Below are 13,082 nucleotides of genomic sequence, written 5' to 3'. Positions count from 1 at the left end.
TGATAGCAAAAAAGCAAAAAGCAGTTATTTAGATTTTCTAATTTATTTTGTGCAAATTTTTCGGACTTCCTTGGCACGCAAAGCCAAAAATTAGGATTGTCTTTATTTCAGAAAAATTTACATGCATTTCTTTTAATCACATAACAAAAATTTTCAACATCAATAAAGTACGAACAAAAAAGAACTCTGTTATTAAAGTTTAAGTAAGATTTGCACAGTTTACGAGACTTACAAACATTAGGATAACTATCGTTAGTATTACTATGTTTGTGTCATCATAAAAATACTTATATCTAAACGAAGACTGGCGTTTAGAATGTAATAAACAATAATGATTGTAAAAAATGTATCCGAAGATATCCTAATTTATCAGACGATGTAATTTCAAAACGTTTAAATTTTAAAACTGTTTTGCGAGGTACCAATGTTATATTGAAAAAAAAAATGCGTCATAGAAATTAGAAATTTCAGACAAACTCAAGGGAAATTTTTTGAAGGGAAAGTTCTTTATGCGCGTTGAGAGTCAAATTTCAAGGTCGCCTCATGACAATACCGTCACGTCATGGAGTAGGTACACGATTTTGATTGCTTTGAATCTTGCCAAAAAAGTAAAGTGACACGTGTGCTTGGCACATATGCTTTTTTTCTTTTCATATAAAATTTGACAAGTGTAAATATTACTTTTTTAACTACCTCAAAATATAACTAAATTTAATTTGCTGCGTAATAATGCATATATATTATGGTTGTAGCCACACATTCTTACAAACTTTCACGTTTTATAGAACTAGCGGTCCGACCCCGGCTTCGCCCGTGGACCGTGGTACATATTCACGTTTTCTCTACATAAGAACCATCCTCGAACTTCAAGGAATATTATAAAAAAAGAATTAACGTAATCGGTTAAGCCGTTCTTAAGTTATGCGCTTACCAACACATTTTGGGATTCATTTTTATATTATAAGATAGAAGAATTGATAGCGAAGATAGATTAGCGGGATAAGTAGGTGGATTTTTTTGACTCAAATTGTTGCTATTACATAAAGGTAAGATAATTAAAAATACGCAAAAAATAATGAGCGTTTTTAAAACAAATAATACGAAAACCATATTCATTAACACTTTGCCCTAGTTTATGTAATTGAACGAGGTTAAGTTATTATATCATGTAATCACTAACAGGTCATGAATTAATTTAAATAAATTAAAAAATGGTATTTTCAAGGTATGAAACACAACAATATGTAGAATGTAGATTGAACTTCAAACAATAGATAAAAACTAATTCAATGAAAAATGCAACGAAAGGATGAGTGAAAGAAGTTGTGTGGGTCATAACATGACATTCAATTATGTATTAATGACTTATTCGTACTCTAAAGATATAAGGCCATAACCCACCTCTCTCATATAGAACGAGTTGTTAGATAACGTATTATATTATCGTCGTACCTGTGGTCGTACTTTTTAGTACTCGGTATATTAAGAATCCTCGTAATATATTCCTTTACCGATGGAAGCAATGGATATACAAAATACAAAAGAAAATAAATTACGTATAGGTATATTGATTTTTTAATGTTGGGGCTTAAGATTACGGAGCTTTTAACCCCAATTTTTTTTAATTGTTGTACAAATGAATATCACTGCTCTTATTATAATTAATAGACTATTTTTATATCCGACTCTAGCAACTTTTAAAAAGGTATATTTTAGTTTCAAGTTCTGATATTTTGAATAATTAAATATCTATTATTTACTTAAGATGAACAAATAAAAATCAGAATCAGAAATATATGAAATAGTGAAAAAAAAATCTGTGCATATTTTGAAAAAAAAAACACAAACCAAGCTACTGAACTTTGTTTACATACCAAAAGTAATAATGCGCTCATGGTCATCGATGTGTTCCGGACTCCGGTGACGCCCGTCGAATTAATTGCAGAGTTTAAGTATAAAAGTGAACAACAGCTTTTCGAATGCATCAGTGTGATCACAGAAAGCAACACAGACCAACCTTACAAAATGATGAAGCTGGTGGTGTTGTCTTGCGTGTTAGCAGCGGCTTCAGCCGCACACTTATTGCCTAGCTATGTAGCGCCATGGGCTTATGCCACTCCCTTAATTCAACCATATAACTACCGGGGACCTCTGTCTCTCGCTCCAGGACAGCCCGCTAACATCTTGGGTGCTGACGGACGGCCTTTGGATACACTTGATGTCAACTTGGACCGGTCAGCTCATCTTACTGCCAAAGCTCTAGAAAACGGATTCCACGTTTTGAAGAAACGGTCTGTCTACGCGGCTCCTCTGCCCGCCGCCTATGCCGCCCCCCTTGCCTACTCCGCACATTTTGCTTACTCGGCGCCTGTCGCCTTCGCTGCGCCTCTCATCCAGCCATCCAACTACCGTGGACCTCTGTCACTCGCTCCCGGCCAGCCCGCTAACATCTTGGCCGCTGACGGCAGGCCTCTCGACACCTTGGACGTGAACTTGGACCGCGCTGCCCATTACACTGCTAAGGCTCTGAACGGTGCTCATATCCTCAAGAAACGGTCGGCCTTCCTCGCCCCTGTAGCTCCCGTCGTCAGCCACTACACCGTCGCCCGGACTCCACTGATCGCCTCTACATACTCTTACAGCACGCCCATTGCCCGGATAAACCACCTTTCATACGCTTCCCCTGTTGTTCGGTATTATTAAGTTATGATCAATTAACGCGCTCTAACGACTCAATAAAATTCTTGAAAATATAATTCCATGTATTTATTTATACGGTACACCTGAATACACTTGTTTTCTAAAAAAATTCATTTAGTAATCGTGTTGTATTTTTTATGTATTTGCTTACGTATTTCATTTTATGTGTTTTGATATGGTATTTTAAATGCGTTTTAGCCATGTTTTAAATGAATTTGATATAATTATTTTAATTTTTTCTTCATAAACCAGGGTTGAAAATGTTTGAAACAAAAAAATCCCAGTATGATGAAATCCATTACACATAGAAAAGAAGGGAATATGACAAAAATTAACGGAAATATAAATTACGGTTGATCCGAGTTCCGGAAGTGGGAGGGGGGCGTTTAAGGTTAAAAAATGGTTAATTTCGATTTCCGACAAAACTACAAGTCCTATGGAAAAAATAAATAAATAAAAAGGTAGCAAAGTTGTAGATAATAAGAAGATTTATAGGAAATTTCGTGAAAACTTGTCTTATTATACCCCAAATACTTTAGATCATCCAAATACTCTTCTAATTTATTTGATTTATTTTTTCGCCTTATTTCAACTTAATATCAAAAAAGGACCCTAATTTTCAATCGAAAATTCTCACGTCAAAATAATATCAGCTTTTTACAAAAAGTCGGGGGCCCTTTTGTTCGTTTAACCCTACTTTTTGGTGTAAAAAAACAATATACATTACCATAGTAAGTGTTCTCAGAAAATGCGTACAGACAGTGTGATAATGAGCTTTCACTAAATCTCTTTTTTATCATGTTGTATGCGCCTGTTTTTATGGACAATTCAGAACAAGAAACTATATTAATGTGTAGCTGTATATTACTGGTGTATCAAATAAATAAATGAAATATGAATTTATATTGTGAATGATTTCACATAATATTTCAATTTGCATCTTTTTCAACAAGGCTGTTTTTATCGGTCAAGAAGAGTTCTTGACAGATAAAAAAAAATTAAGATTCTTTTTCAATAAATTAAGTAGATAAGGTTAAGGACCAAAAATATTCATGTTAGTTCTCTAACTTTAAAAATTAAATTTATTATTCGTAGCTTATTATTTGTTAAAGAATTTCACATGAGTATAATTCCCATTTAGGTATTTCGACTTATTAACTAGATAGAAAAAGTATATGAAAATAATAATGTAAGGTACGACAAAATATATTTTTTAAATATCAAGTTAATCAAAACTGTTAATTATCTAGAATGTAAGCTTAGGTATATATTCGTACTTTTCTTTAAGGTGATTGAATCTTTTCATACTCAAAAAAATATATCATCATCATCATCATCATCATCAGCCCATAAACGTTCCCACTGCTGGGACACGGGCCTCCTATGAGGGTACAGGCCATAATCCACCGCGCTGGCCAAGTGCGTGTTGGCGGATGACACATGTCGTCGAACTTTTTAATTCTTCGACATGTCGGTTTCCTCACGATGTTTTCCTTCACCGTTCGAGCAGTGATGTTACAACATGCGCAGATAAATTGAAAAATCAATTTAATTCCTGCGCGCTCGCCTGGTCTCGAACCCCGGACTTATCGATTCGAAGTCCGAGGTCTCACCACTGAGCCACCACTGCTCCCTAAAAAATATATAATATAAAAAGATATATATACAGGATGTAATCGCTAAGTGTACACAGGCGATTCCGTAAGTATTGCAGATATCAAAAAACTTTAAACTGATATCGCAAGCAAGCAAATGACAATAATAACTTTTTAAAAATAAAACAGGAAATTTCTAAAAATTTTTACGATTACACCCTGTAGGTATAGAGAAGAAAGAAACGATTGTACTAATTTTAGAATAATGATGTTGTTCTCAAGAATAATCGTGTGTATTTGGTATTTGTGTTATAATCGTGTGGATAAGCTTTGCATTCACACCCTGTATTGATTATGATTTATGATTATGATGACTTATGAGTAAGGATATAAAAATAAAGTAAAAAGTAGTAAAGAAAAATGCGTTAATTAATTCGGGTAACTCTCTTTATTCATTCCATATATTAATTTTGATAGCCTAATTCATCGAATTTCGTTCACCAACCGTGTCCCCAACGAGCGGCGTGTCCAACGCCCCAAGCTGCCGCGTGTCCCCCCCAAGGCGCAACGGCAAGAGGAGCGGCAGCAGCGACGGCCACGGGGGCGACAGCGGGCGCCACTAGGCGGGCACCGGGCCATCCAACGCGGGCAGCGTGGGTCCAGGCGACAGCGGGAGCGGCCAACACTGAGCGCTTCTTCAGAACGTGCAATCCTCCATCGACAGCCCTCGCTGTGTAGTGAGCGGCGCGGTCCAAATTCACGCTGAGGGTGTCAAGGGGCCTTCCGTCAGCGGCCAAGATGTTAGCGGGCTGACCGGGGGCGAGCGACAGTGGTCCTCTGTAGTTGTAAGCGCCGTGGCCGACCGCGGCGACCGCAGCTGGCGCTACCACTGCAGCGGGAGCCACTGCAGCCAAGGGAGCGGCTACTGGTCCTCCCCAGTGACCTCCCCAGGGAGCTCCCCAACCAAGACCCAGGCCGAGGAGGCCGCTGGGCGACGCCGCCGCTAGGGCGAGAGTTACGGACAACACCACCAGCTTGAACATTGTGGTCTGTGTTGCTAACGGTTTTGAGATAAACTGTGCATGTTCCTAGTAAAGTTCACCTTATATACTATTTCAAATTGTAGGCGGTATCCAGATACCTTTGTGACGTCAGATACTATGCAATAGGGCGTTGGTAAGGCATCATACTCGGAAAGAAAACACTACAAGGGTAGCGCAAGCGCCACGCGCTGTAGTAAGTGCCAGGCGGTACTGTCTAATGTCAACTCTATTCCGCTAGAAATTAAATTTATCTGAAACTTAGCACACTTTTGTTGTTATTGATAAGATTGTTTGCGTGTTTGCCTTGGACTCCTTGATAAGGTCCGTTCACTTCAAATATTAATATAATAAATGTTTACGCTAAAATTAGACACCCTAATCTAACTAAAGGAATCCTATTCCTGAGAAGTGGTTTGAGAAATAATATATAAGTGTTTAAAATTAAATTAAATTACAAAACGTTTTAGTGTGTCCCACTATGGAAGACTCAGAGTAAGCAATTATAACTCTATAAAATACAGTAGTTACCAGGTCCTTTTTATACCTTAAATAATGAAAAAAAAAAGAGTGCTACGATATCTATAAGTTTTATAGACCCCAAAATAATTTTCAAACATTCTGCCTGCTAGTATCTGCGTTAATTACGTAAAAAAACGATATGAGGAAATAAATAAATATGATCGAGACTAATGTAAAATTTTAATGCTAACAATATATTAAACAACAATGTTAGCCCGCAGAAGAATAATAATTACGCCGTTTATACCGCGCAGCTTCAGTTCTAAGTTACTTATAGTGGCATCTTCTCGCCTACAAAAATTTTCAGCATTCTGCCATAGCATATATGTACGTAGGTACTTACTGTGATACCGCGAATTGTGCGCATCTAAGTTTTATTTTTATAAATTTCGTGCAAAAATTAGAAGGTTCCAAGGATTTTATTTAAGATATGTAGTAACCCCTTTTATTACGAGAGAGTTATCGAATTTAATATAATAATGTACACACACACACACGTTATAAAGATATGTTTATTTCATCATACAATTAAAAATAATTGTTTACTGACCATTCTTTCATTATTTATACGTATTTATTAATTAACTAGCTTCCGCCCGCGACTCCGTCCGCGCGGATGTCGGTCTTCGCGTGGATGGTTTATTTCTCCATTTTGAGTAGGTACCTCTGACAATAAAATCTTATAAATATCTATTGGACCCAATTCCCAAATACGGCTAGGCCTATAAAAATACGCAACGTGTGTTCGCGGTTCTACGGAACAACGTCTATGGATAAAACTGAAAAATTACGATTAATTTTTTTCTACGTATTTTTCCAGGATAAAAAGTATCCTATTTTACGCCCAGGATAATAAAGTATAATTATACCAAGTTTCATCGAAATCGAACCGCTAGTTTTCACGTGATGCCTTCACATACAGACAGACAGACAGACAGACAGACAGACAGACAAAAATTTTTTTAATCACATATTTGGGTTTGGTATCGATCCAGTAACACCCCCTGCTATTTATTTTTTCAATATTTTCAATGTACAGAATTGACCCTTCTACAGATTTATTATATGTATAGATTCATTTTTCAAGAATATATTTACACGTCTATTAGCACCATTTACTGACATAATATGTGTAAAGGTGTGATTACAGTAGAAAAACATGAACATCCTGTAAAAAAATATTAATGACTGTCATGGAATTTCTAAGACATTCATCGTATACAGGGTTATTTGTAAAACACCGGCAACCTCGCAGGACAAGATAGCTAACATCATAAGTAACAACATTTGATCTACGACTTTTGGCATAACGCAATAAATTATTTTTAAATGATTTTTTAAGCTTTTATTGTACTCTCCTAACATTTGTAAGTCTATGTTCTATTCATTATCGAAAGGACGACGCGTCGCCCCCTTTCCCCTCCCGTTCGCTTCTTGTTTACGTAATTTTTGGAATGCGCGTAGAGTTTATAATATTCAAACGGAAAATTAAATGAATATTTATTTTTGTATGAAAATAAAATCTAATAAATTATCAAAAGTCGTAGAACAAATGCTGTTACTTATGATGTTAGCTATCTTATCCTGCGAAGTTGCTGGTGTTTTACAAGTAACCCTGTATACTGTGATATTATCCTAACTCGACTAATTATCCGTATATGACAGTTTACAGGTGCCATTTTAAAATGTTCGTGTAATACTTTATTGGACGGATAAACTTTAACCAAGGATTGAAAAATCTCCCCTTAATTACATATTTTATCAATTCATAAAATTTCAGAATAAACCAAGCAACCATTTAAAACTATCTAATAACAAGCGCTATCCATATATAAATTCAATTAACTTATGTGTACTTCAATCGTGAATTATGTTTTATTAATAACCAATAATAATAATAAATCTTGTTGACCGCAAAAATGTGTGTATATGACCATATAAATCTGAACTCAACCTTAATATGTCCATATGTTCAAAAGGTTATTGTTAATTAGATAACTTTGAAATTTTTCCCCTGTACAGTGAATAGGTTCATTATTTTTGTTATTTTATTATATTTGTACTCCATATACGGATTTCCCAGTAATTTGGAATATTAAATAAATAATACACCAAAGTATACAAATTTAAACATACCTTCAAACAATTTTGCGTAGCCGTAAATAAAAATAAAAACACAACAATATGTGTATATGTAATATGTGTATGTATGCCTTAACTACGAATTTATTTTGTTCTTAAGAAGCACGATTCTTCTATATAAAATCATTCAAAATCTATCAATTCTCTATTAATTTTCAAAGTTATTTATATCAATGATACGGTTCAACAAACTGAAACTGTCCCCATTTCCTTCAATAAATAAAATAAATATGTACAATGTACTGAGTTCAGACGTAAATACAGTAGTTATTTCATATTTTTCCCATTACCTCTAAAAATAAGTCTTATCTTATGAGGTTATTCCAAAGGTTACTGAATATAACTTAGAAATATAGGCATAGATATTCGTAGAATTTTGTGGAGATACTATATATATATCTGTGGTCTAGATTTAGTAAAAAATTGTTAATATTCCCTTTAATATTTTTGTCTGAATCTGAATTAATTATGCTATTTTCATCCTACTCTTTCACGTTCACAAAATTTTCTTCTACTATTTTAGTGCATTTACACATTCGTGTTTGTCTTTCGTTTCGTCACTGGAGGAAGCCTTCGTATACGAAAGTGGTCGCGAACCTCTGTTCACACATTCATAAGTCCCACTAATATTATAAATTCGAAAGTTTGTGAAGATGGATGTTTGTATGTGTATGTATGTTTGTTACTCTTTCACGCAAATACTACTGAACCCATTAAAATAAAATTTTGCCCGCACTTAGAGGGTAACTTGGATTAACACAATATATAATAGGTTTTATTCCGGAAATCCCACGGGAAAGGGCACTTTGCGGGTTCTTCTTTAAAAACGAGGGTGATGCTGCGTGCGGAAAGCTAGTAGGTTCATATTTGCCATTCGTGCTTTATGATTCGCATCTGAAAAGGCGTCAAATGAATAACCGAGTCGGAAATCGAATAGGGAGTGTACAAAGTATACACATATGCGTGTTCGTTATTCGCCTCGCCATTCGCACACATATTGTGTAACGCGGTAAAGAAAATAAAATATTAATTATATCTATTATTCGCTTTAACGTGAATGGCCTATACTTAATCGTTTACTCGTTAAGAAACCTTCTCAAATCCCATATTATATGTATTTTGATCAGAAAGCAATAAACCTTTTACTTTCAACCCCAAAAGCAATTGCTTATTCACAAAAACTCGAAGCACCGCAGCTGCAAAGGTCGGTCACCGAACTTTGTAATAAGACACTAGTCCTTGTATAGCCGACCTACATTATTTCGCTAAATTAGATAGATGATTCTGCGACTTTGACATATTACTTGTATGGGGTCTCGTGAAAAATTAATAAACTACAGCCAATTTTCTACTTGTACTTCTTTAGTTATAACGCGTGGACTTATTGTTTATACACTTTTGAGGTTTTATCGTAAATCTTTGAGGGTGCATGGACTTGCAGAACTTTAATTAACCTTGATATGATATATTTGCACTGTGACTTGTCACTATATAAGTACATTATTATAATATAGTGTTCTTTTTTTATTTTAAACTGAAAGAGATAAAAAAAATATTTTTACTACGGTCTACCACCCCTCACAACCTAGAGAATCCAGAAAATAGATTTAATTGGATGCGTTTGAATATAATTTTAAATTTAATAATTCAATAGGAAAGATGTAGAAATAAGAAAGCCCATCGTTTACAGGCGGGGAAAAGACTAAGAAGAATTTATTCAATTTCGAAATTCCACAGTATCCAGAAATCTTTCTCAGTTTTAGTCACGTGCTTGTAGAATTACGAAATGGAGAATTTACTATTATTTTAATATCACGTGGCGATTCGCCTGACTCAAATAGGCTTGAATTTTTCAGACTCGCAAAAAATAATATTAAACTCGAGACATAGGTATGGAATACACAGTTTTAGCATACTTACAAGATAGATACGCAATGTACTGATTTATTACCATTTTTATGATACTAAGAAATTCGCAAATTTCTAGATGCACAATAATTTCTCATAGGTATATTAAAGAAATCAGAAAAGACCATCCCAGATAATGCAGAAAAAAATTGTAGTAACTTATATGGATTAAAACAATATAAAGAAATGTAGTAATTAAAATTATAAAGTTAACATTTTATTAATAGGAAACAATATTAAATATTTATATGTAAAAATGAAGTCCCATGTCCCCTAGTGGGGTAAGGGGCAGATGCATTATACATCTATTTCACTGATCGATTTTCTTTAGGGACAAGTTAGGGACAAGGATCAGCCTTCCGTCCTACAAGACCGAGACATTATTTTTTTCTTCGTCTCCTCCGGGAATCGAACCCAGGACGCACAATTAACATGAACATGGAGGTTTCTTTGTTCACGTGAACATGAACGTGAACAGTGCCTCAGTAAAGCGATTGAGCACGAGCACGAGCACGAGCACGAGCACGAGCACGAGCACGAGCACGAGCACGAGCACGAGCACGAGCACGATCACGATCACGAGCACGATCACGATCACGAACACAAACATGAACATGAATGGTGATGATTGCTATATCGATTATTGAAGTGTGTATGGGTGTTTGATAGACAAGTTATTGCATTCATAGATTTCTTCGTAAAAAACAAGTGAAACATTACAAAATAATTAATTTTGCACATCTTAATATTTAATTTTCTCGTGTCACAATGTTTGTCCTCAATGGACTCCTAAAGCACTTAACCGATTATAATAAAATTCGCACACCATGTGCAGTTCGATCCAACTTGAGAGATATAGGATAGCTTTTATGAAAAAAAAACGTAAACATGTAGGTACCACGGGCGAAGCCGTGGCGAACCGCTAGTTGTTTTATAAGAATATGCATAATATAGTTGTTACAGGCAAGGTGAAGGTAATTATTATGTCTTGTTATTGTTGAAAACCAGTGGGTATATTTGCTTTAAATGTAATAAATGCAATCAAAGTTACAATTTATTTATATCTTGTCCAACAACAATATACATTTATATAATATTTAATCACGTTACAAGAGTTATTTTCCTTGACGCTTTAATATGAAATATTTAAAATATTTACAATACATATAATATTCATTGTTTTTGTAAGTATATATACTGTATCGTATTACATATATTATCTGTGGCACTGTAACAATAACGTATGCATATTTAATAATGTAAAAATATTATAATCGAAACCTTTTGTTTCATTTTAATTGTGTGTTATAAAGTACAAAATGAATGAATAACTCGAACCAAATGCTCATTTGGCTTGCTTAGAAATATTGGCTATTAAAAAGAAGTGGCTGACTACTTTCACTTCTTATTTAATAGCTAATACTTCAGACGAAGACGCAGAGAAAATGAATTATCAAAAATTAACAACTACGCGAAACCCTTGTCGTTTATTTCTTTGATATACGGTGCACGTATGTAGACCATTCGCTAATGTATACATAATTCAAAATATCCATATTCGTACTAAATCAAAGTATTAAAAATATAGGTACATACGCAACTAAAATCGCGGTAATCAAGTAAGGGGGCATCCATTAATCACGTGATGTTTTTTTTTGGTATTTTTTGACCCCCCCTCCCTCTTGGTGATACGTGGTGAGGTTTAAGACTACCCCTCCCCCCTCCCCCCTATATCACGTGTATTTTTTCGTACCTGCAAAGAATCAATTTTTTATTTATAAAAAATACTGGTATAAGTATCATCTAATTTTATTATAGTAAATTAAAGATTGCAGTTTGTTTTTGAATGACATAAAAATAATGAAAGATATGCGAAAAAGTTGTACGCGTTTGACGAAAAATAAATACACGTGATATATTACTTTACCCCCCCCCCCTCCCTCTTGTGATATTTCGTGATGTTTTGATGGACCCCTCCCCCCCCTTTCGAGCCTCACGTGATTAATGGACAGCCCCTAAGCAATTATACGGACTTGAAGTAATTAAATTCTTTCTTTTTCATTCTTTACCATCATTGATAAAATTTTAAAGATTGAAATAAAGCTTCGTATATAAAGCTTCGGCAAAAAATCATGCCCTGAGGTCTCGTTGAAGACAATTATGTAGCATTTTTATTACAAGAGAACAACGCAATTCCTCAATCTGGATCGAAGGTTATTGACTTTGTTTATAAAATGTAACGTCATCTAATTTAGATACTGTGTACTTTGAAGGTTCCTGATTGTATGGATAAGTAGAATGCTTTTAGTGGCAGATTTACCAGCAGGCTTATTAGCCAATAGCAGTAGAATTTCCGAGAAATGTTATTGTTTTTTTGAAGAAAGTCTGTTATATCCTATATCCCTACTTCCTCCAACTTTGTACAACGCTTCGTTCAAAAGTTCCTATTATTAGCACCCACTACCTACAATTGAAAATCTAATTGACCACAGATGTGTAAATCCGTCAATAACAACACCTTTAAACCCACGCACACAGTTGTTGTTGTTGTTATATAAACCATTGTTAACTACTTCTATTTCTGTACTCCTTTACTAGCAGCACTTGAGCGCTGTAACAACCACAGAACATATAAAGAGTTATATGTTCTGTGTTACAACCACGTAAATTATTAAGGCGAGAAAACCAAAAAATCTTATCTTTGTCCGGATTCATATAAGATATATAAGATTTTTTTAGCCATTTATCTCGTCTAAATTTGATCTTTAATAAATCTTCAGTTACATAATACATTTTAATGTGAGTTAAAACAAGATACATAAATGCAATATACTCATAAAAAGCCTTATGATATTACATTTGCAAATAATTCACTTCTATACGTCATTACATATTAACCAGAAATCGCAAATTAGCTATGTTGAATTTCCATTTAAATAAATAACATACACGCGTAAAGACTGGCTTAATAAATTAAAAAAAGTTAAACTGATTATTATTTCCGCTATTGAATTACGCCAAAGTATTTCAAGGTTATCGGGCACTTATAAGGTAACAAAAACTAGTGCAAAAACTAACTTTATAATAAAATAACACGCAAATAACTTCCTTCAAATGTACTTTAACAATAACGAGAATCAATATCTCATAATTATAAAAAAAGTGATCGTAAAAG

At 34.5% G+C, this 13,082-nt stretch overlaps 2 protein-coding genes across 2 annotated transcripts; one reads left to right on the top strand and one right to left on the bottom strand.

Annotated features, from left to right (window-relative positions):
• The first annotated feature begins 1,993 nt into the window (after positions 1-1,993).
• Positions 1,994-2,756, top strand: LOC123694266. Its single transcript, XM_045639658.1, has one exon. The coding sequence runs from the start codon at positions 2,026-2,028 to the stop codon at positions 2,701-2,703; it is 678 nt and encodes a 225-aa protein (XP_045495614.1). The 5' UTR covers positions 1,994-2,025; the 3' UTR covers positions 2,704-2,756.
• A 1,968-nt stretch (positions 2,757-4,724) lies between these two features.
• Positions 4,725-5,510, bottom strand: LOC123694270 (cuticle protein 63-like). Its single transcript, XM_045639663.1, has one exon. It carries the CDS (start codon positions 5,336-5,338, stop codon positions 4,793-4,795), a length of 546 nt encoding a protein of 181 aa, XP_045495619.1. The 5' UTR covers positions 5,339-5,510; the 3' UTR covers positions 4,725-4,792.
• Positions 5,511-13,082: the final 7,572 nt, after the last annotated feature.

This window comes from Colias croceus, chromosome 9, assembly GCF_905220415.1.
Source record: "Colias croceus chromosome 9, ilColCroc2.1".
NCBI classification, from domain to species: Eukaryota; Metazoa; Arthropoda; class Insecta; order Lepidoptera; family Pieridae; genus Colias; species Colias croceus.
The sequence above is the reverse complement of the archived record's forward strand: the minus strand, read 5'-3'. Positions and strand labels throughout refer to the sequence as shown.